Raw genomic sequence first — 21809 nt, forward strand, 5'->3', positions numbered from 1 at the left:
TTTGAATCCAGCCTGGGTAATATAGTGAGACCCTCAGACTCTAAAAAATAGAAATTAAGAAAAGAAATTAATGCAAGGAAGGAAGAGTCGGAGGAAGCTGGAATCAGAAAGTAAAGCCCCAGCTCCTTGAGCTTCTCTCCAGCACCCTGCAGAGGAAGCCTGCATGGTGCCAGCTGGCTGGGTGGAACTGTTGCAGTAACATGAACTGGCCGGGAAGGTGGATTTGGAGATGAGAGGCAGTGGCCACTTGCACACTTGGGAATATGCACTTGGCACACAGGTGGTGGTTGGGAGGGATTGCAGCTCCTGCAGTGATGTCTGCTTTGTGATGGGCATTAAAAGCCCCTGCATAGTTCTGAAAAACCCTAAACCCCAAACTCAAATTCCACCACTGCACTCCAGCCTGAGTGACAGGACTCTTTTTCGAAAAGTTGATGACTAAGATGAAATAGCATGATTTCCTTTGGAAAATACATGAATCGCCCTTCAAAAACTTTATATTGTGGCCGGGCGCGGTGGCTCAAGCCTGTAATCCCAGCACTTTGGGAGGCCGAGGCGGGTGGATCACGAGGTCAAGAGATCGAGACCATCCTGGTCAACATGGTGAAACCCTGTCTCTACTAATACAAAAAAATTAGCTGGGCACGGTGGCGCGTGCCTGTAATCCCAGCTACTCAGGAGGCTGAGGCAGGAGAATTGCCTGAACCCAGGAGGCGGAAGTTGCAGTGAGCCGAGATCGCGCCATTGCACTCCAGCCTGGGTATCAAGAGCGAAACTCCGTCTCAAAAAAAAAAAAAAAAAAAAAAAAAACTTTATATTGTGATCATTTTTAACGTGCACAAAAGTAGAGAGACTAGTAAAATGAACTCCCAACCTATGTATCTCCCTGCTTCTATAGCTGTCTACATTTTTTCTGGGGTGGGGCAGGGTCATTCTCCATCATCCAGGCTTGAAAGTGTGCTGGTGTGATCTCGGCTCACTGCAGCCTCAGCCTCCCAGGCTCAAGTGATTCTCCTGCCTCCTGCCTCCTGCCTCAGCCTCCCAGGTAGCTGGGACTGCAGGTGTGCTCCACCACGCCTGGCTAATTTTTGTATTTTTAGTAGAGATGGGGTCTTGCTTTGTTGCCCAGGCTGGGCTCAAACTCCTGGGCTCAACCCATCTGCCTACCTCAGCCTCCCAAAGTGTTTGGGTTTATAGGCATGTGCCAATGTGCCCAGCCAACTGTCAACATTTTGCCATTCTATTTTATGTAGCCCCCTGCTCCCCAAGATTTATTTTGTGAGGAATTTAAGGGAGACATAGGAAACTCCATTAAATATGAAAGCAGTCAGGTCTGAGGTAGCATTATGGGATACCAAATCAAGACTATTGTAAAAGTGTTCTTAAGAATAGAATTTTTTTTTGTTGTATCACTTTAAACATTTGCTCACTGGAAATTTGTTAAGCACCTGCCGTGTGCCAGAGATGACAGAGCCATAGGCCTTTCCTCTTTCATCCCAACTGCAGAGGAGTAGGTGCAGATTGCAAACTGTAGTCTGGGGTGCTAAAGTGGGCAGAAGAGGTGGTTGTCTGCCAATTAGGGAAGGTGGCAGGGGGTGGAGGGCTCATCAGGCTGAACTCATAAGGGCAAGGCAGCATTTCACCTGGTGTCCAACGCAGGAGAGTAGTCTGGGCTGCCCGTGAACATTTGACTGGAAGCAGTTTGGTTAAAAACAGTTGATCAAGATGACTTTGGCCAAAAATGAGCTCTTCAGTGATGAGTTGTTCAAGTATTGGTATTTTCAATACATCAGGAAGTAGATTTTTTTTTTTTGAGATCGTGTCTTGCTCTGTTGCTTAGGCTGGAGTGTCGTGGCACAGTGTTGGCTCACTGCAACCTCTGCCTCCCAAGCGCAAGCGATTCTCCTGCCTCATCCTCCCAAGTAGCTGGGATTACAGGCGAGTGCCACCACACCTGGCTTTTTTTGTGTTTTCAGTAGAGATGGGGTTTTACAGCGTTGGCCAGGCTAGTCTCAAACTCCTGACCTCAAGTGATCCACCCACCTTGGCCTCCCAAGGTACTAGGATTACAGGGATGAGCTGCCACACCCAACCAGGAAGTAGATTTAGAATTTTGTGTGTATCTCTAGCATTTTCTTCTGTTGTCTGAATTCTGTAGGGTTTTTTCCCCTGTTTTTTTGCATGTTTCTAGTTTATTTTCAGCCAGTTATTTCTGCTCTGCAAATTAAAAGTAGAAAGTTAAAAGCAACTCAGGGCTGGTCACAGTGGCTCATGCCTGTAATCCCTACACTTTGGGAGGCCGAGGCAGGTGGATCATCTGAGGTCAGGAGTTCGAGACCAGCCTGGCCAATTTGGAGAAACCCTGATTCTAATAAAAATTAAAAAATTTGCCAGGCGTTGTGGTGCACGCCTGTAATCCCAACTACTGGGAGGCTGAGGCAGGAGAATCGTTTGAACCTGGGAGGCGGAGGTTGTAGTGAGCCAAGATCGTGCCACTGCACTCCACCTGAGGGACAGAGTGAATCTCCATCTCAAGAAAAAAAAAAAAAAGCAACTCTGTGTTCAGCTTTTCACAACATGAGTGTGTACAGGCAAACTAGGGTGTAAGATCACCTGCTTCCTAGGGTACCTGGATTGCAGATGTGTGGAAGATGAGTAACAGGGCGGGATTTGTTTTCCTCTATCACTGAGATAGTTTGCTTCAAGGAACAACTATTTTTCTGACCAGGTTGGATGCTGCACATGGGGAGGGTGGGCAGATAGGAGTCTGGCATTGGCCTGTCTGGGGAAGGGTGGGCAAGACATGGGGAGAGTGGCGGGGAGAAGTGTCGGAAGGAGAGGAGGAGCCTGGCACGGGAAAGGCTTGCAGCCACTGATGAGTTTGGCCTTGGTTCTGCAGTCACATGAGCACAGATGGTGCTCAGAAATGGGTCTGGGAGAGAGATGACAATTTAGAGTCAGGCCCTCACCTGGCCCTGGGACCCACTTGCCTTGTGACCCTGTGAATTTTATCCCTGTCCCAGGCCTCATTGAGCTCCTCTGTGGAAGGTGAGTTTCTGTGACTGTACTTTTCTGAGTGGTCACATTTTATTATCTACTTTAAAAGTTTCCCTCTCTCTCTTTTTTTAATCAGATGATAAACACTCTGTTCTGAATTTAAAGGTAAGATCTTTTTTTTAAAAAAACTGATTTTCTCAATAGAGTTTTCATCATAATTTTTCAACAACTTTGGTGTTTTGTGGGGGAAAACAAATCTTCCTTTAAGAGTTATTTCCTATTGAATATTCCTTTTAAATGTTTTTTTTTTTTTTTTTTTGAGAAGGGGGTCTCACTGTGCCACCCAGGATGGAGTGCAGTAGCACAATCTCAACTCACTCCAGCCTCCATCTCCCAGGCTCAAGCAATCCTCCTACCTCAGCCTCCCGGATAGCTGGGATCACAGATACACATCACCGCACCTAGCTAATTTTTTGTATTTTTGGTAAAGATGGGGTTTCACCATGTTGCCTAGGCTGGTCTTAAACTCCTGAGCTCAAGTGATCCACCCACCTCGACCTCCCAAAGTGCTGGGATTACAGGCATGAGCCACTGTGCACAGCCTTAAATACTTTTAAAACATGAGGAAATTAATATTTTCCATAGTTTAATGATGAAAGTAAAAAAGGATTAGAAAGAGGTGGGTGGATCATGAGGTCAAAAGATCGAGACCATCCTGGCCAACATGGTGAAATCCCATGTCCATTAAAAACACAAAAATTAGCCGGGCGTGGTGGCACGCGGCTGTGGTCCCAGCTACTCGGGAGGCTAAGGCGGAAGAATCACTTGAACCCAGGAGGCGGAGATTGCAGTGAGCTGAGATTGCACCAGCTGCACTCCAGCCTGGCAACAGAGCAAGACTCTGTCTCAAAAAAAAAAAAAAATACTTTATAATTAGAATGAATGTAGAACAAATAGATAATTTTGTCTTTTTTAAAAGTTGTTTTGTGAGACAGGATCTCCCTCTGTCACCTGGGCTGGAGTGCAGTAGTGTGATCATAGCTCACTGCAGCCTCAATCTCCTGAGCTCAAGTGATCCTTTTGCCTCAGTCTCCTGAGTAGCTGAGACTACAGGCAGATGCCACCACTCCTGGCTAATTAAAAAACATTTTTTTAGAGATGGGGTCTTGTTGTGTTGCCCAGGATGGTCTCAAGCTCCTGGGCTCAAGCGATCTTCCTGTCTTGGCTTCCCAAAGCACTGGGATTGCAGGCATGATGTGACATGGCTGGCCTGATATATTTTTTTTTTTTCTGAGAGAGAGTCTTGCTCTGTTTCCCAGGCTAGAGTCCAGTGGCGCAATCTCGGCTCACTGCAACCTCTGCCTCCTGGATTCAGGCGATTCCTCTGCCTTAGCCTCCCGAGTAGCTGGGACCACAGGCATGCACCACCACGCCAGGCTAACTTTTGTGTTTTTAATGGAGATGGGATTTCACCATGTTGGCCAGGCTGGTCTCGCACTCCTGACCTCAGGTGATCCCATCTGCCTCAGCCTCCTAAAGTGCTGGGATTACAGGTGTGCGCCACTGCGCCCGGCCTGGCCTGAGAATTTTAATAACTAATTTGCAAACATGGAAATAGTTGTAACTTAAGTTTCTCATTGTGCGATGTCATGGGAACTTAAAAATTAAACATTTCTCAGGAGAGTTAATTTATAACCTTGTCTGCTTTGTCAGCAGAAATCAGAAACTTAATATCACACCAATGTGTAAAGAAAAATTAACAGAAGTTCCCAGCCTTCCCTTTCCTCTAGGTTTGGGGTTGAGAAGCAATATCTTATTAATGTTCCTTTCTCAGCATTTTGCAAATGTGCTTTCCCGCCATTGATGGGATCCTTTTTGCCCATCCCAGTGAGAAGAGGCCTGGCTGGAGTTTGCTGTGGGCATCTCCACATACCACTTGCAGCCCTACCTAGCACATGCTTTTAAATGTGAGCCCACAGCCTGCCACTCATGGGATCTACCTGTAAAGGCAGTCACTGAACTCAGTGCAGAAATGCAGGAAGAAAGCGCAGGCGGGCCTTCCCTTATAGCCTGAGAGAGCCCCCCAGAGGAGAAGACATTTAAGGTCTACAATTCAGGTATAAGAAATGGTATAATCCCAGCATGTTGGGAGTTCAAGGTAGGAGGATCCCTTGAGCCCAGGAGCTCAAGGCCAGCCTGGACAACATAAATGAGACCCCATCTCTACCAAAAAAAAAAAGCTAAAAAAAAAAAAATTAGGCATGATGGCCCACGTGTAATCCTAGCTACTTGGGAGGCTGAGGTGGGAGGATTGCATGAGCCCAGGAGCTGGAGGCTATAGTGAGCTGTGATGACACTGCTGCGCCCCAGCCTGGGTGACAGAGCAAGACCCTGTCTTAAAGGAAAAAAGAAATAGCAGATATTAAAGTTTTTTTTCTTTTTTTATTTCTGTAGGATAGGACAAAGATATTAAAGTTTTGAAAGCTAAAACAAACTAAGAACAAGCGTCAAAATGAAGGAAATAAAGCATGCTTCTATACCTGCTGTCTAATGACCTAACTGCCTGTGTCTGCTTTGTAAAACACTAATGCTCTGCACTTACTCCTCTTATGTTCTTTCTTTCCTAGGATGAAAAACCTCCATTACGTGAGAAACCGCCACCCTCCCCAGGTATCTGCCTTTTGAATTATGTTATGATTGAAAAGCTTGTCGTTCTGGAGAATATCCAGATTAATTTTATCTGAAAATAAAGATTACGTTTTCTTTTTCTTGTATTAGTTGTTGAACTTCCATCCTTGTCTCAAAAGAGAGGGTCCAAACACTAGGTAGTGGACGTATGTCCATGCAGGATGTGCTTGGATCCTGGGAGGGTGGAAGTTGGACCTGGAGGGAGGTGGACCTGTGGTATTTGCTGGGATCCTGGGACAAGGGAGGTGGACCTGTGGGATGTGCTGGGATCTTGGTGGGAGGAGTGGACCTGTGGGATGTGCTGGTATCCTGGGGGAAGGGAGGTGGACCTGTGGGATGTGCTGGGATCCTGGTAGGAGGAGTGGACCTGTGGGATGTGCTGGTATCCTGGGGGAAGGGAAGTGGACCTGTGGGATGTGCTGGGATCCTGGGGGAAGGGAGGTGGACCTGTGGGATGTGCTGGGATCCTGGTAGGAGGAGTGGACCTGTGGGATGTGCTGGGATCTTGGTGGGAGGAGTGGACCTGTGGGATGTGCTGGGATCCTGGGGGAAGGGAAGTGGACCTGTGGGATGTGCTGGGATCCTAGGGGAAGGGAGGTGGACCTGTGGGATGTGCTGGGATCCTGGGGGAAGGGAGGTGGACCTGTGGGATGTGCTGGGATCCTGGGGGAAGGGAAGTGGACCTGTGGGATGTGCTGGGATCCTGGGGGAAGGGAGGTGGACCTGTGGGATGTGCTGGGATCCTGGGGGAAGGGAGGTGGACCTGTGGGATGTGCTGGGATCCTGGTGGGAGGAGTGGACCTGTGGGATGTGCTGGGATCAATGCTGGTCAGGTGGGTGCAGTTATGGGCTCTGCTCCTGAGGCTGAAGGCGGAGGGAGAGGTCCAAATATGGGTTACATCCCCCTGACCCAAACAGTTTGGGGAGCTTCAGTAGCTTCCAAAATGGAGGTTATAATTTTTGCTGTTAGGTCCCACATCATTACAAGATCTTTGGGGTGTTGCTTGTCTGGCCAGAAATGTCTGTGGTGCCAGTGTACCTTTGCCTGAGTTGTCTTGCGTCCAGGAAGAATAAGGTAAGCAGACAAGTGGAGGGTGAGCAAGATGATGAGGCGCTTTACTGAATGTTAGGACGGCTCAGAGGAAACCCACAGTGGGCAGCTCCTCTCTGTAGGCAACTTGTCCCATCAAGTGTTCAGCTCTCAGCAGAGAGGAGGCCCTGGAGTGGGTGGCTCTTCTCTGCAGCTGGTTGTCCTGATGTCCACCTAGCTCCTAGCAGAGAGGAGGCCCTGGAGTGGGTGACTCTTCTCTGCAGGCAGGTCATCTGATTGTCTCTGCAGCTGTCAGCAAAGAGGAAGCCCTGGAGAGGGTGGCTCTTCTCTGCAGCTGGTTATCCCATCTGCTCTGCTCTGGCTAAGCCTGGGGCTTTTATGGGCCTCAGAAGGGAGAAAGTGAGTACCATTTGGTCCATGGGCGGCCATGGGTGGGCCTGGAAAAGGCACCACGAATTCCCACTGCGGTTTCACGGATGGGCAGCCTGGTCCCCAGCCTTCAGGCCCTCTCTGACCTGAAGGTGGGGCCTCACCAGGGACCTGCCTGCCTCCAGGAGCCTGTCTGCCTCCCGCTGCTCGGTCCATGGCACCCAGCCTGCTCACACCAAGGGGCACCCGGAGGCCAGTGCAGAGCCACCCTCAGCCCCGCTTGGCTTCCCCTCCTGTGCTCATGGGTGCCCAAAGTCTGGAGGGGGCTGAGGCGACAGGGTGCTGGCATATTAGCACTGCCCTGAGCATGTGCACTCCCAGCCAGCCCATGACAGTGCCCAGGCTTGGCCCCAACCCTGTTCCGAGATTAGAGCAGGCACGGGGAGCAGGGAGAGGCCAGGTAGCTGGAGCAAACACCCATGAGCCTGCAGGAACACGGGAGCCTTCCCAGGCCCCTGAGGGTGCAGATTGCAGAGACACCTGGGTATTGCACTTGGGAGGATGGCTTGCAGTAGCACCCTGGGAGCTGCTGCCTCGCCAGCTCAGAAGGGGCAGGGCTCCCACTTGTCCCTGGCTCCTGATGGCGCTATGGAGCGTGCATCCCTGACCATGCCTCTGAAGCGGATGCCCACAGTGGGGTGAAGCCAGGCAGTCGGAGCAGGCACTTCTGAGCCTGTGGGGGTTAGTGGGGGCCTTACAGAGATTCTCGGGTCTGCAGCTGGGCTTGGGCGCTGCAGCGGCACCCAGGGAAGGTGGGACTCCTGCCTGCTCCGCAGAGCTAGAGGCTTGGACCACACCTCCCTGCTCTAGAGTCTATGTGGTGGCTGGTCTAGATGGGCCGCCACTGCCATCAGCATCGCTGCTCTGGAAATGCTGTTTTAAGTCTCCTCCGCGTCAGATTCACTTTATTTGCACCCTTTCAATCTCAGCATTTTCAGTGCTGTATTCTGGGCGATTGCTGGGACTCTAACTTCTATGCCAGGTGTTCATTCTTCATGATGTGCATCCTGCGGTCTGGCCCATGCTTTAAGTTTATGGTATTAATCGAATGTTAACTTCCATGGTTTCTGCGAGATACCGACTGTGTCTCTGAAAGCGGTAACCGTGCGCGTCCAGTCTTGGGGTTTGTGTTGCAGCCCCTTCTCCTTGCCCACTTGCCTTTGGTGCTTCTCTGGCTCTGCTGTTTGCTGCCTCTTGGGGTCTCTGAGATTCCCTGTGGCTGGCAGGGGGATGCTACCTGTGTTTACTGCACCCTGCCTGGAGAGGGAGGGCCAGCGGGCTGGCAGGCTGTACCGACTGATGGGGATGGTCAGGATGTGAGGCCAGCCTGGATTCGTGGGAACCCCTCTTCCGGCTTTCTCCAGCCCCCTGCTCTGCCCTGCCTCTCTGCCCTCAGGGCCTGTGTGTCCTGCCTGAGGAGGGGCACTCATTTCTGCTGTTGCTCCCTGGGTCAGGTGGGTTAACCCCCTGCTTTTCCGCCTCTGGTTGTCTAACCGGACAGCTCATCAGCTGTTTCAAGTTGCTTCTTTTTAAATATAATTTTATTTACTGATTGAGTTTCATAGAGATTGGGTCTTGCGATGTTGCCCAGGCTGGTCTTGACTCCTGGCCTCAAGTGATCTTCCTGCCTTAGCTTCCCCAAGTGCTGGGATTGCAGGTGTGAGCCACCAGGCCCAGCCTCAGCAGCTCTTTCTAGACCACTTTGTGTCTCCAGTCCTACCAGGGCAAGGCATATCCCTGGAGCCACCCCTCCCCTATTTTCTAGCTGCCCTCTCTCGGCACATTTCAGGCTGTGGCGTTCATCTTCAGTTTCATCTCCATTGTTTTCTCTGGGATTTTTCAGGGTTCCCTTGTTTCTGTATAGCTATGGAATTCCCATTTCTGAACCTCACGTTTTGTATGTTAGGGATTGGATATGTGTGTCAGGGGTCGGGCCAGGCTCTCCGGAGCCACCAGCCATCATGCCCTTGTCTGTGTGGAAGCTCCCTTCCACCTCCACCTCCCCTGGGAGGCACGCTGGCCAGGGAGCCACGGGAGCCTCACCTCCTGTGACCTTTCAGAGCACATCTCCCCATGGAACAGCGCTGTTTTCCACCCCGCTTCCTTGCTGTTCCTTTTTAAGGTCCTGTGTGACCTCTATTTTCTCTTCCTGGTGCCTTCAGGCCTGTGTCCTAACCCTAGCCTGCCTCCTCGTCTTCCATCCCCACCTGCTCTTCACGGTGCGCTCCTACCTGGGGAAGCATCTGCCAGACACAGGCCTGACTGGTCGTCCTGAGTCTGCTTCTCTCTCAATGCCCGCACCCAGCCAGCCACCAGCCCTTGAGTCCTGCTCTCGCGTGTCCCTTTCTCTCTGTCCCCACTCTAATGCTGCCCCTCGGCTGCTGGGCTGGGCCTCATTCTAACCTGCCTTCTTCCCTGCTAGCCTGAGGGAGTCACCTGAGAGCAGAGCCTCCTTCTTACACTTCTGCCTGAAAGCCCCGCTGGCTTTGCCCTGCAAGATGAACCTTCCACGCCACATCACAATAGGCACGGCCTCCTGCAGCTCTGGCCTCCCCTCAGTATCTCTCTGCCTGCTGTGACCTCACAAGGCCATTTACTCTTTCCTGTACAAGCCATTCCCTTCCCAGGGACCAAAGTACACGACACCAAGCCTGATGTGCTTTTTGGAAAAAAGTCACATGATTTTGATGTAACATTGTCAGCATCAATTAACATTTTAAAACTTTCCCCTTTTTACCCTTTCAGATACAGCTGGTAGAACACGTCAAAGACATACAGAAATAACCAGAGAGAAGTTTGAGGCATTAAAAGAAGAAAATGTGCACCTAAAGAATATGAACCAAAGCCTTACCCTTGAACTAAATGCAATGAAACAAGCAAGGAAAGAATTGCAGTTAAAACTTAAGGGAACGGAAAAAGAGAAGCGAAAGCTGGAAGAGGCTGAGAAGGCGGTGTCACAGGACGGTGGGGATGGGTGATGCTTTTATTAGAGGAATGAGTGGGACTTCAGTCAATTATTCTGAGAGTTAATATTTTATGTTTTGATATTCGTTGATATTTATATTGGTAATTTATGTTGTAACGTTTCAGGCTTTTTGTTAATATCCTTATGATTGTTGAGATTTGATTTCATCTGCTGTATCAGTATTACACCAAAGAAATTCCTCAGGTTGGAAAGAAGCTAAATTTAAAAAAACAAAACAGAGGGCTGGGCGCGGTGGCTCACGCCTGTAATCCCAGCACTTTGGGAGGCCGAGGCGGGTGGATCACGAGGTCAAGAGATCAAGACCATCCTGGTCAACATGGTGAAACCCTGTCTCTATTAAAAATACAAAAAATTAGCTGGGCACGGTGGCGCGTGCCTGTAATCCCAGCTACTCGGGAGGCTGAGGCAGGAGAATTGCCTGAACGCAGGAGGCGGAGGTTGCGGTGAGCTGAGATCATGCCATTGCACTCCGGCCTGGGTAACAAGAGCGAAACTCCGTCTCAAAAAAAAAAACAAAAAAAACAAAACAGAAATTCCAATACTTCTTTTAGAACTTGATGCTTTGCTTATATATACTTGACATCAGCTTTTATCCCCAAGAGAAGCATATAAACGCTCCTTCTTTACCATAGACTCAGCAATGATTATGTTTTCCTTGCTAATCTGATAAGTTAAAAAAAGAAACAGTATTTTAATTTGTATTTCTTTTATTATCAATAAGCTTGAATATTTTTTCATATCTTTTCAGGTCATTTTCTTTTTCTTTCATAAAATTGCCCACTTTATTTATTTTTTAGAGACAGCATCTCACTCTTGTCACCCAGGTGCCTACAGTGGGGTGATCAGAGTTCCCTATACCTTGAACTCCTGTGCTCAAGTGATCCTCCCATCTCAGCCTCCCGAGTAGCTGGGACTAAAGGCGAGCACCGTCATGCCGTGCTAAGGTTTTTTTTTTTTTTTAATTTTTTATAGCAATGAGCTCTCATTATGTTGCCCAGGCTGGTCTCAAACTCCCGGCCTCAAGGATTTTTCCTGCTTGGCTTCCCAAAGTGCTGGGATTATAGGTATGAGCCACTGTGCATGGCCAAGTTGTCCACTTTACATTCAGACACTTGACTTCTTTTTACTGATTTGCAGGAACTCCTTACATACGAAAGATTTTATCCCTTTGTCATAGGTATAATATTTTCTTAGTTTGTTGATAATTGGGCTAAATCTATAAGATGTTTTTCTTTTATGACTTACATCCTTGGTGTTAAGTCATTTTTAACTCTAAGATTACATAAATATTCACCAATATTTTCTCTACACCTTTTTCCATTTACCTAAAACTGATAATATAGCTTTAAGTAAGGTAGTGTCAGTTTTTTTCATATAGGCCCTGCATAATTCTTATCTTAGGTAGATTTATTTTTAGATAGTTTAAGTTATTTGTGCTGTTACCTTGTGGGATCTATTTTCTGGTTTTTTGTTTTTGTGAGACAAAATCTCTCTCTGTCACCCAGGCTAGGGTACAATGGTGTGATCTTGGCTCATTACAACCTCCGCCTCCTGGGTTCAAGCCACTCCTGCCTTAGCCTCCTCAATAGCTGGGACTACAGGTGTATGCCACCATACCTAGCTAATTTTTTTTTTATTTTTATTTTTTATTTTTAGTAGAGATGGGTTTCACCATGTTAGCCAGGATGGTCTCGATCTCCTGAGCTCGTGATTTGCCCACCTCGGCCTCCCAAAGTGTTGGGGTTACAGGCATGAGCCACCGAGCCCAGCCTATTTTCTGTTTTGTTTTCTAATAGGACATTGCTATTATGTGGGAAAGTTATTAGCTCTAATATATTTTCCATGTATTCTATATGATTTTTCAAAGCACATATTTTTATGTCATCTGAAACAGTGACTATTCCTTTCCAACTTGAAATTTTTATTTTACTTTATTGTACCTGCAAAAACTTCCACAAACTTCCAATATAATGTTAACTGTTCAATGTTTAAAAACTTTGTAACTTTGGCTGGGCGCAGTAGCTTACGCCTGTCATCCCAGTACTTTGGGAGGCTGAGGCAGGTGGATCACAAGGTCAGGAGTTTGAGACCAGCCTGGCCAACATAGTGAAACCCCATCTCTGTGAAAAAAAAAAATAAAAAAGTTAGCTAGGTGTGGTAGTGGGCGCCTGTAGTCCCAGCTACTCAGGAGGCTGAGGCAGGAGAATTGCTTAAACCTGGGAGGCAGAGGTTGCAGTGAGCCGAGATCATACCACTGCACTCTAGCGTGGGCAACAGAGCGAGACTCTGTCTTTAAAAAAAAAAAAAAAGAAAAGAAAACTTTGTAACTTTTATTTATTCACACAGACATACACACAGTTCATTGTCTCTGAGTGTGAAAGGGGGGGAAAGCAAATGATTTGCAATTTAAATAAAATCTGGATAAATATGACATTATTTCTTATAGCATAATACTAAATTATTTTATTTTTCTAGTTGCTGCACCCGAGTTACTTTATCTGCGAAAACAAGCCCAAGAACTGGTGGATGAAAATGATGGGTTGAAAATGACCGTGCATCGTTTGAATGTAGAACTCAGTCGATATCAGACAAAATTCAGGCATTTGTCCAAGGAAGAGGTAACGTTTCCAATCATGAAAAATCAGCTTTTCAGATTTTGCAGGCTTTCCTGTTGAACTGATTTCCAGTCTTGAGAGGTTCTTATTATGATAGAAGAAAAGCTCTGTCCAAGGCACAGTGTTTCTAAGGATCATTCTGTTTCTTGCTTCCTTCCCTTCCTTCTTCCCTTTAATTAAAGCAATAGAGACTGTAAAACATTGGGACAATACAAAAGTATATAAAGTAAAAGAGGCTGGATGAGGTGGCTCATGCCTGGAATCCCAGTACTTGCAGAGGCTGAGGCGGGAGGATTGCTTGGGCTCTGGAGTTTGAGACCAGCCTGGGCAACAGCAAGACCTAGTCTCTACAAATAAAAAATTAAAAAAATTTAGCATGCCTGTAGCCCCAGCCATTCGGGAGGCTGAGGCAGGAGGATCTCTTGAGCATAGGAGGTCGAGAGTGCAGTGAGCTGAGATTGGACCACTGTACTCCAGCCTGGGCGACAGAGTAAGACCTTGTCTCAAAAATTCAAAAAAAAAAAAAAAAAAAGTGAAAGAATGGAAGTCTGTGTTGGCTGCTCCCTTCTCAGTCACATTCCTGAAGGTTGCTGCTGCTGTCAGTGCATGAACTTGGAAAGGAAAGCAGAGTTTTCTGTTCTAAGAACAGTTGCAGAGTCCAGCTCCACATGCTGTATACAATTCGGTGGTTTTTATTGTAGTCACAGAATTATGCAACCATCACCACAATCAATTTTACAGCACTTTTGTTAAATCAAGAAATGTCGGCCGGGCGTGGTGGCTCATTCCTGTAATCCCAGCACTTCGGGAGGCTGAGGTGGGCAGATCATTTGAAGTCAGGCGTTCAAGACCAGCCTGACCAACATGATGAAACCCCATCTCTACTAAAAATACAAAAAAAATTAGCCAGGCATGGTGGTGTACACCTATAATCCCAGCTACTTGGGAGGCTGAGGCAGGAGAATCACTTGAACCTTGGAGTTAGAGGTTGCAGTGAGCCAAGATTGTGTCACTGCACTCTAGCATGGGTGACAGAGTGAGACTCTGTCTCAAAAACAAAGCAAGTTTCATACCTGTTGGGAGTCACTCCCTGACACTTTCCCCTGCCAGCCACTTCCTCCATCTCAGTCCCTAGTCACCACTAATCTATTTTCTGTCTCTATGAATTTGCCTATTCTGAACATTTCATAGAAATGAAATCATAACAAGACGTGACCTTGTGTGACTGACTGCTTCTTTTACTTAACATAATACTCACTTTCTTTTTTTTTTTTTTTGAGATGGAGTCTCGCTCTGTTGCCAGGGTGGAGTGCAGTGGCATGATCTTGGCTCACTGCAGCCTGCAATCTCCACCTCCCAGGTTCAAGCCATTCTCCCGCCTCAGCCTCCTGAGTAGCTGGGACTACAGGCATGCGCCACCATGCCCAGCTGATTTTTGTATTTTTAATAGAGACGAGGTTTCACCATGTTGGCCAGGCTGGTCTCGAACTACTGACCTCAAGTGATCCACCCTCCTTGGCCTCCCAGAGTGCTGGGATTACAGCCATGAGCCACTGCGCCCAGCCCTCTCTCTGTTTTAAACCATTGCAGACTTTTGTTTTTAATTACTCTGAAGGCACTTACAGCATTCTACCCTATACTGCTTTTGTATATCATGTTCATTTGTGTTAGTGGAACTTACTTCTGTTACTAGGTCATAGAATCCTGGATAACAAGGGTTGCATTGCAGTGTCCATAATGACTTAGTGAGTTGCCAATGTTTACAGAGTGAATGGGTAATTAAATAAATACTAAGGTGTTCGCATTGGAAAGCTTTTGTGAAATAAGAATTATTTTGTCCAGGCCATTGATTCTGTACCAGATTTTCCCTCCTGCTGTAAACAAATAGAAAACCAGACAGAATATGAAATGCAAATGTTTACAGAGATCAAACACAGGCAGCACCGGCCTGTGACCCTCAAGAGCAGCAGGATAAACAGATCAGCCTGTGATCTGCTTTCTGTCTAGAGGCAGTCTCAGATCACAGAGCAAGGAGGAAGGGCCTGAGCTGAGCCCTCTCCTGTCTGGGGAAGCTGAGGAGACTAGAATTTATAGGGCACGAATACCAGAAAGGAGGGAGCCCTGGAGAGAAAGAGCTACTTATATAAATCTGCATGGGGCTCCTTGGTGTCTTGTGGAATACTACCCTGCACATATACAGGAGACTCCAGGAGACTGGGCAGAAAACAAGAACAGGGAGCTGTAAGCTGCATGGTTCCCAGAGCTCACACAGCACTGGGAACCTTATAGTTCTGCCCAGCTGCAATGGAGAGACCTTGCTTTGAGTCAAGAGCCCAGGAGGGCCGTGCCTGAGAGGTATGGCTAAATGAGCTTTTTAGGAAAGGTCACTATAGACCTACCATGACCAGGGTAAAAAAACAAGCCTCAGAAGCATGAAGGTGATCCACAAGCAACTTAGGAGCTGAAAGAGAGAGAGAGAAGGGAGGAAGGAAAAGAAACCAGTACTCTTTAAAGGAAGATAACAAAATCCAGGCACTCAATAATGTCATGATATTATTAGAATTATTGTTAGAAGGGCCATTTGGGCAGATATGGGAAGGAAATAGGCTGGAGATGTTTTAGGCAAACTTAGATGCTTCTTAATTGAGAAAGTTCAACATCCAATTAAAAAAGTCACTAGATATGTTCCAGATTTTCAAAGACTAAAAAGGGTCAGAGACTGGGTACGGTGGCTCACGCCTGTAATCCCAGTACTTTGGGAGACTGAGGTGGGTGGATCACTTGAGGTCAGGAGTTTGAGACCAGCCTGGCCAACATGGTGAAACCCCATCTCTACTAAAAACACAAAAATTAGCCAGGCGTGATGGCAGGCACCGGTAGTCCCAGTTACTCCAAAGACTGAGGCAGGAGAATCGCTTGAACCTGAGAGGCAGAGTTTACAGTGAGCCAAGATCGTGCCACTGCACTCCAGCCTGTGCGACAGAGCAAGACTCCACCTCAAAAAAAAAAAAAGGGCCAGGTGTGGTGGCTCACGCCTGCAATCCCAGCACTGTGGGAAGCTGAGGCAGGAGGATCACTTCACCCCAGGAGTTCAAGACCAGCTGGACAACATGATAAAAACTCATGTCTACAAAAATTAGCCAAGTGTGGTTCCAAGCTGCTGAGAGGAGGCTAAGGTGGGAGGCTCGCTTGATTCCGGGAGGCAGAAGTTGCAGCAAGCCGTGATCTCACCACTGCACTCCAGCCTGGGTAATGGAATGAGACCCTGTCTCAAAAGAAAAAAAAAAAAAAAAAAAAGACATAAAAGACTTGACAGCTAAATGCAACATGTGACCCTGAATTAATTGGATCCTTTAGTAGGCAAGAACATTAGTGGTAAATAGATGAAATTTGAAGATAATATATGCGTTAGGTTAGAAAATAGTATTATAGGCTACACAAGGCACAATGCCCATGGGGTAGCCCTGCTCTGCAAGGAGCAGTAATTAATAAGTAAATAAATAAATAAATAAGAAAATAGCATTGTTATCAGCGTTATTTCCTGGTTTCATGACAGTACTGTGGTTAAGTAAATGAATGTTTTTGTTTTTAGGAAATAGAAGTATTTAGAGGAAAAAGGGCATTATATCTGCATATTACTCTTAAACATTTCAGAAACAAATTTTCTCTCATATATACATACGTATATGTAGATAGATGGGTTAGTGTATGGGTGGATAGGTAGGTTGGGTGGGTGGGTGGATGGATGGGTGAGTGTATGGGTGGGTGGGTGGATGGATGGATGGGTAGGTAGCTGGGTGGGTGGGTGGATGGATGGATGGGTAGGTAGCTGGGTGGGTGGATGGATGGGTGGGTAGGTGGGTGGGTAGGCAGATAGATAGATAAATACATAGATGGGCAATGCCCAGTCTAGATTAAGAATATCTAAGACTTGAAATTTCAGAGGAAGTGTGGTTTAACTTGTCTTCAATATATGTTTTGTTCTTAGAGCTTAAATATTGAAGGCCTCCCATCCAAAGGCCCTATACCACCCTGGTTGGTAAGTGAAAGTTATTTAATTTCAGGCCCATATTTTCAGACTATATTTGCATAGCCATTAAAAACCATTTCAGCCGGGCACAGTGGCTCATGCCTGTAATCCCAGCACTTTGAGAGGCTAAGGCGGATGGATCACAAAGTCAGAAGATCGAGATCATCCTGGCCAACATGGTGAAACCCCATCTCTACTAAAAATACAAAAATTAGCTGGGTGTGGTGGCACACACCTGTAGTCCCAGCTACTCAGGAGGCTGAGGCAGGAGAATCACTTGAACCCAGGAGGCAGAGGTTGCAGTGAGTCGAGATCGAGCCACTGCACTCCAGCCTGGTGACAGAGTGAGACTCTGTCTCAAAAAAAAAAAAAAAAAAAAAAAAACATTTCAGGCCAGGCACGGTGGCTCACATCTGTAATCCTAGCACTTTAGAAGGCCAAGGCAGGTGGATCCTTTGAGGTCAAGAGTTTGAGACCAGCCTGGCCAACATGGTGAAACCCTGTGTCTATTAAAATACAAAAATTAGCTGGGCATGATGGTGCATGCCTGTAGTCCTGGATACTTGGGAGGCTGAGGCAGGAGAATCACTTGAACCTGGGAGGTGGAGGTTGCAGAGAGCTGAGATCATGCCACTGTACTCCTGGATGGCAGAGTGGGAATGGCTTTGGGCAGCAAAGCTCATTCTAACCACAGGAGGCCAAGCCTGTGTGGGTGTTGTAGATGCTTCCTGTGCCTTCTGCCTTCCTCTGGGTTCCCTGAAATTGGAAGGATCCAGGGAGAGAAATGTTGGTTGTTCTGGGATCCTGAGCTGGGAGGGTCCTTAAAAAACAGTAACAACCACCACCAAAGAAACCATTTCAAAAAAATGTATCTTCTTGCCTTTGAAAAATTTGCTGGTTGTGTTTAGATGTTTGAAATATATTAACCTTCTTTTACTCTCTGTCTTCAGTTGGATAAAAAGTACCTGTCACCATTGTTGCTGGCTTATGAAGATATAATGAAAGAGAAAGACGAGCTCAATGCCACCCTCCAGGTAGGCTGGCACATGTCTCAGAAGAGACAAGATTTATAAAAATATAGGACCGCTTCAAATTTTACAGAAACATTTTGAATGTGGATATGCCCAACATATTATAGATAATCAAATATTTATTAGAGGACAGAAAGGAGGAAGGAAGGAGTGTGGCAGGGTGGGATGGAGGGAGGGAGGGAAAGAAGGAAGAGGGGAGGAAGTAAGGGAGTGATTGGGAGAGCAGGAGGGGTGGGTAGGGAGCTAGGGGAGAGGTCTGGAAGGCCAGGGCAGGGCTGCATGGAGAGCCATGGCTTTCTGGACAGCCGACCCATCTGGGCTGAGACCTTGGGGTGCAGGGAAGACAGCAGGAGGGAAACACTTCTTCCGTGGTACTCTGCAGCTGCAAACACCACCATTAGAAGGACCATTTGGGCAGACATGGTAAGGAAATAGGCTAGAGATGTTTTAGGCAAACTTAGATGCTTCTTAATTCTAGGATGAGCTGACCCCAGGGAAGTCCGATTACTGAGCTGTTGGAAATGGATAGGAAGTGAGATTTTTATCCATTTCTGCCTTGTCCACCGCCATTTCATGGAATGGCTTCGGGCAGCAGAGCTCACATTCTAACTGCAGCAGGCCAAGCCTGTGTGGGTGTTGTAGATGCTTTCTGTGCCTCCCACCTTCCTCTGGGTTCCTCATTTAAGTGGCCATATAGATCCCTGGAATTGGAAAGATCCAGCCAGAGAAATGTTGGTGGTTTTGGGATCCTGAGCTGGGGAGGGTCCTTTAAGAGGCTTCCAGCTTGTTCCTTGTTAGTGATGCTGTCCTGTGTCCATGTCCCATGGAAAGTAATTTTGATCCTTTTCATTTAGTCTTTGTGTTGGACGCTTAATTTTCTAAGAGCGTGAATAAGCCTTGTACTAATTGAATATATAACAATCCTAATAACTAATAATATTATTTTGGTGCTCCCTCTAAATCGGGGTCAGCACACACTTTCTGTAAAGGGCCAACTAATAAGTAATTTAGGCTTTGGAGGCCATGCAGTTTCTGTTTGCACCTGCTCAGCCCTGCTGTTGCAACATGAAGGCAGCTGAAGATTACATGTAGATAGTGGGTGAGGACGCGTGCCAATAAAACTTTATTTACAAAAACAGGCAGCTGGTTTGCACACTTTAGTTTGCTTGACCCCTGTTCCAAAAAAGAGTCACATGGACTGCCAGCGTGAGTGAGTGTGTCTGCGTGGAGAGATGAGAGGAGAAGACACTTGACAGTGCCGCTTCAAGTTAAAAGGGTGTAAGCATAAACACTGACAGCTGAGGGTGGAATATTTTAGAGGCACACCAGAGTAAATATTGGCACCTCAGATTCTCACCAGAGGACAGGGCAGGACACAGAAACTGGAAAAGGCCTGATGGAGGAGGCTCAGCTGAAGTGTCACACGCACAGACTGGTGGGAGCTGAAACAGACACAGGCTGTTAGGAGTCAAAACAGGTCTAGCCTCAGACCTCGTGTTGCGGCTGATGGCCGATGAGGCTCTGCACACTGATGACGCTAGTAAGACACTTCCAGTGGTTGTCAGGGACAAAACTAAGAGCCTTGGCCAAACGTGGTGGCTCATGCCTGTGATCCCAGCATTTTGGGAGACTGAGGCAGGAGGATCGCCCCTTCCTCTGGGTTCCTCATTTAAGTGGTGATACAGATTGGCAGGATCCAGGGGGAGAAATGTTGGTTGTTCTGGGATCCTGAGCTGGGAGGGTCCTTAAAAAACAATTAAAATTACCTTGGCATGGTGGCACACAAAGATACAGAAATTAGCTGGGCATGGTGGCACACAACTTTGGTCCTGGGTACTTGGGAAGCTAAGTTGGGAGTACTGCTTGAGCCCTAGGAGGTTGAGGCTGCCGTGAGGTATGATTGCACCACTGCACTATAGCCTGGGAGACAGAGCGAGACCCTGTCTCAAAACAAAAAAATAAAAAAATAAGAGCTTCCTTCAACTCCCACACTAACTAACCCCTTCCCCACCAAATCTAGCTTTAATTAAGGATGAAAAGTTCTTATTTTTTACATTAAAAACTTCCAATTTTTCCTAGTCTTTAAACAAAGGAAAAATGACAGTGTTGATGGGCACCTCTGCCTTTTCTGTCAGTATTCGGCAGTTATAGAACAACATTATCAAATGAGGAATCGAGTACTTGGAAGCCCGGGTGCTTTGCCTCTTGTACTTGGCCTTACATTTTGTCCTGGTGCTTTCTCACTAGACCATAAGCTCCCTGAGAGCAGGCACTGCTTGTGCTGGTACCGAGAGTCGAAGGCTGGCCTGTTGTGAGACCTTGCTAAAGGCTGTTACCGTTTGATTTTAGCCATAGCAGCAGCACCAGAACGGAGAAGTAGAGATGTGTGTGTATGTGTGTGTTGTAATTTGCGTATATTTTATTTCAGGAGGAAATGAGAATGTTTAGGATGCGAGTCCAGGAAGTGGTGAAAGAAAATGAAGAATTGCACCAGGAGTTAAATAAGAGTAGTCCTGTTACCACTGAGGAATGGCAAGTGGCGTGGTGTTTCTGCTCTTTTGCTAATTTAAAACACGTGATAATAGGAAAATACGTTATAAAATTATGAAATACATAATTACATTTTTAACTACAATATTTTAAGGGAGAGTTTCTAAGAAATTCATAAGGTACAATAAAACCCTAATAAATTATTCTAAACTTATATTTTCAAGATGACTTTAAAAATTCTAAGTAGGGGGCCGGGCGCAGTGGCTCACGCCTGTAATCCCAGCACTTTGGGAGGCCGAGGTGGGTGGATCACGAGGTCAAGAGATCGAGACCATCCTGGTCAACATGGTGAAACCCCGTCTCTACTAAAAATACAAAAAATTAGCTGGGCATGGTGGCGCATGCCTGTAGTCCCAGCTACTTGGGAGGCTGAGGCAGGAGAATTGCTTGAACCCAGGAGGTGGAGGTTGCGGTAAGCCGAGATTGCACCATTGCACTCAAGCCTGGGTAACAAGAGTGAAACTCCGTCTCAAAAAAAAAAAAAAAAAAAAAAATTCTAAGTACGTTCTCAAACCTGAAATATAGTTGCTTTCTGCTTTTTATTTTCTGAGGTGGTATTTTTCTAGGGTGATTTTCCCATCCCTTCTTAGGCCCCAGTGATAGCTCCCAGGGTTTGAGAACAGAAAGCTTAGGATGAGGCCTGGACAACTAGCTCCCATTCATCCTGCCCTGGCAGATACCCTGACAGCTGAGGTTGCCCCACTTCCAACCTGTCCTTCCTCAAAAGCCCCTTCTGCACTCCTTACCCTCTAGGGTCCTGCTGGAATGGTGCCTTGTCTATAGCGCTGCCTTCAGGAGAGGCCATTATTGCTCCCATGTGTCACTCTCTCCCTCCCTCCCTCCTTCCTTCCTTCCTTTCTCGTTTTGAGACAGAGTCCTGCTGTGTTGCCCAGGCTTGAATGCAACAATGGCATAATCTCGACTCATTGCCTTCTGGATTCTAGCGATCCTCCTGCCTGAGCCTCCCAAGTAGCTGGGACTTTAGGCACATACCACCACGCCTGGCTAATTTTTGTAGTTTTAGTAGAGACAGATTTCATCATGTTGGCCAGGCTGGTCTCAGACTCCTGACCTCAAGTGGTCTGCCCGCCTTGGCCTCCCAAAGTGCTGGAATTAACAGGCGTGAGCCACTGCACTCGGTATCTCTGTTTCTGATGTTTTTTAGAGTTAGGGTCTCACTCTATTGCCCAGGCTGGAATGCAGTGGCTCAGTCATAGCTCACTGCAGCTTCAACCTTCTGGGCTCAAGCCATCCTCCCACCTCAACATCCCAAGTAGCTGGGACTACAGGTCCATGCACTACCATGCCCAGCCAATATTTTTTAATTTTTTGTAGAGACAGGGTCTCACTGTTTCCCAGACTGATCTCAAGTGATCCTCCCGTCTTGGCCTCCCAAAGTGCTGGGATTACAGGTGTAAGCCACCGTGCCCGG

General features: G+C 47.1%; 1 protein-coding gene across 5 annotated transcripts in view; it reads left to right on the forward strand.

Annotated features, from left to right (window-relative positions):
* CEP89 (centrosomal protein 89) overlaps positions 1-21809 on the forward strand; it is a 79972-nt gene that overhangs the window by 21270 nt on the left and 36893 nt on the right. For all 5 annotated transcript variants that reach the window (XR_010344299.1, XM_064381513.1, XM_064381516.1 and 2 more), the window contains 7 exons: positions 3134-3162; positions 5625-5667; positions 9911-10129; positions 12627-12769; positions 16755-16805; positions 17747-17830; positions 20256-20359. Coding sequence is in view for 4 of the 5 variants with exons in the window: in XM_064381513.1 (XP_064237583.1) it covers positions 3134-3162; positions 5625-5667; positions 9911-10129; positions 12627-12769; positions 16755-16805; positions 17747-17830; positions 20256-20359 (673 nt within the window). In the remaining variant the exon portion in view is untranslated. The remainder of the gene's footprint in view (positions 1-3133; positions 3163-5624; positions 5668-9910; positions 10130-12626; positions 12770-16754; positions 16806-17746; positions 17831-20255; positions 20360-21809) is intronic.

This window comes from Aotus nancymaae, unplaced genomic scaffold (genome assembly GCF_030222135.1).
Source record: "Aotus nancymaae isolate 86718 unplaced genomic scaffold, 86718_ANA_hifiasm-v0.15.2.pri h1tg000028l, whole genome shotgun sequence".
In the NCBI taxonomy this organism is placed as follows: domain Eukaryota; kingdom Metazoa; phylum Chordata; class Mammalia; order Primates; family Aotidae; genus Aotus; species Aotus nancymaae.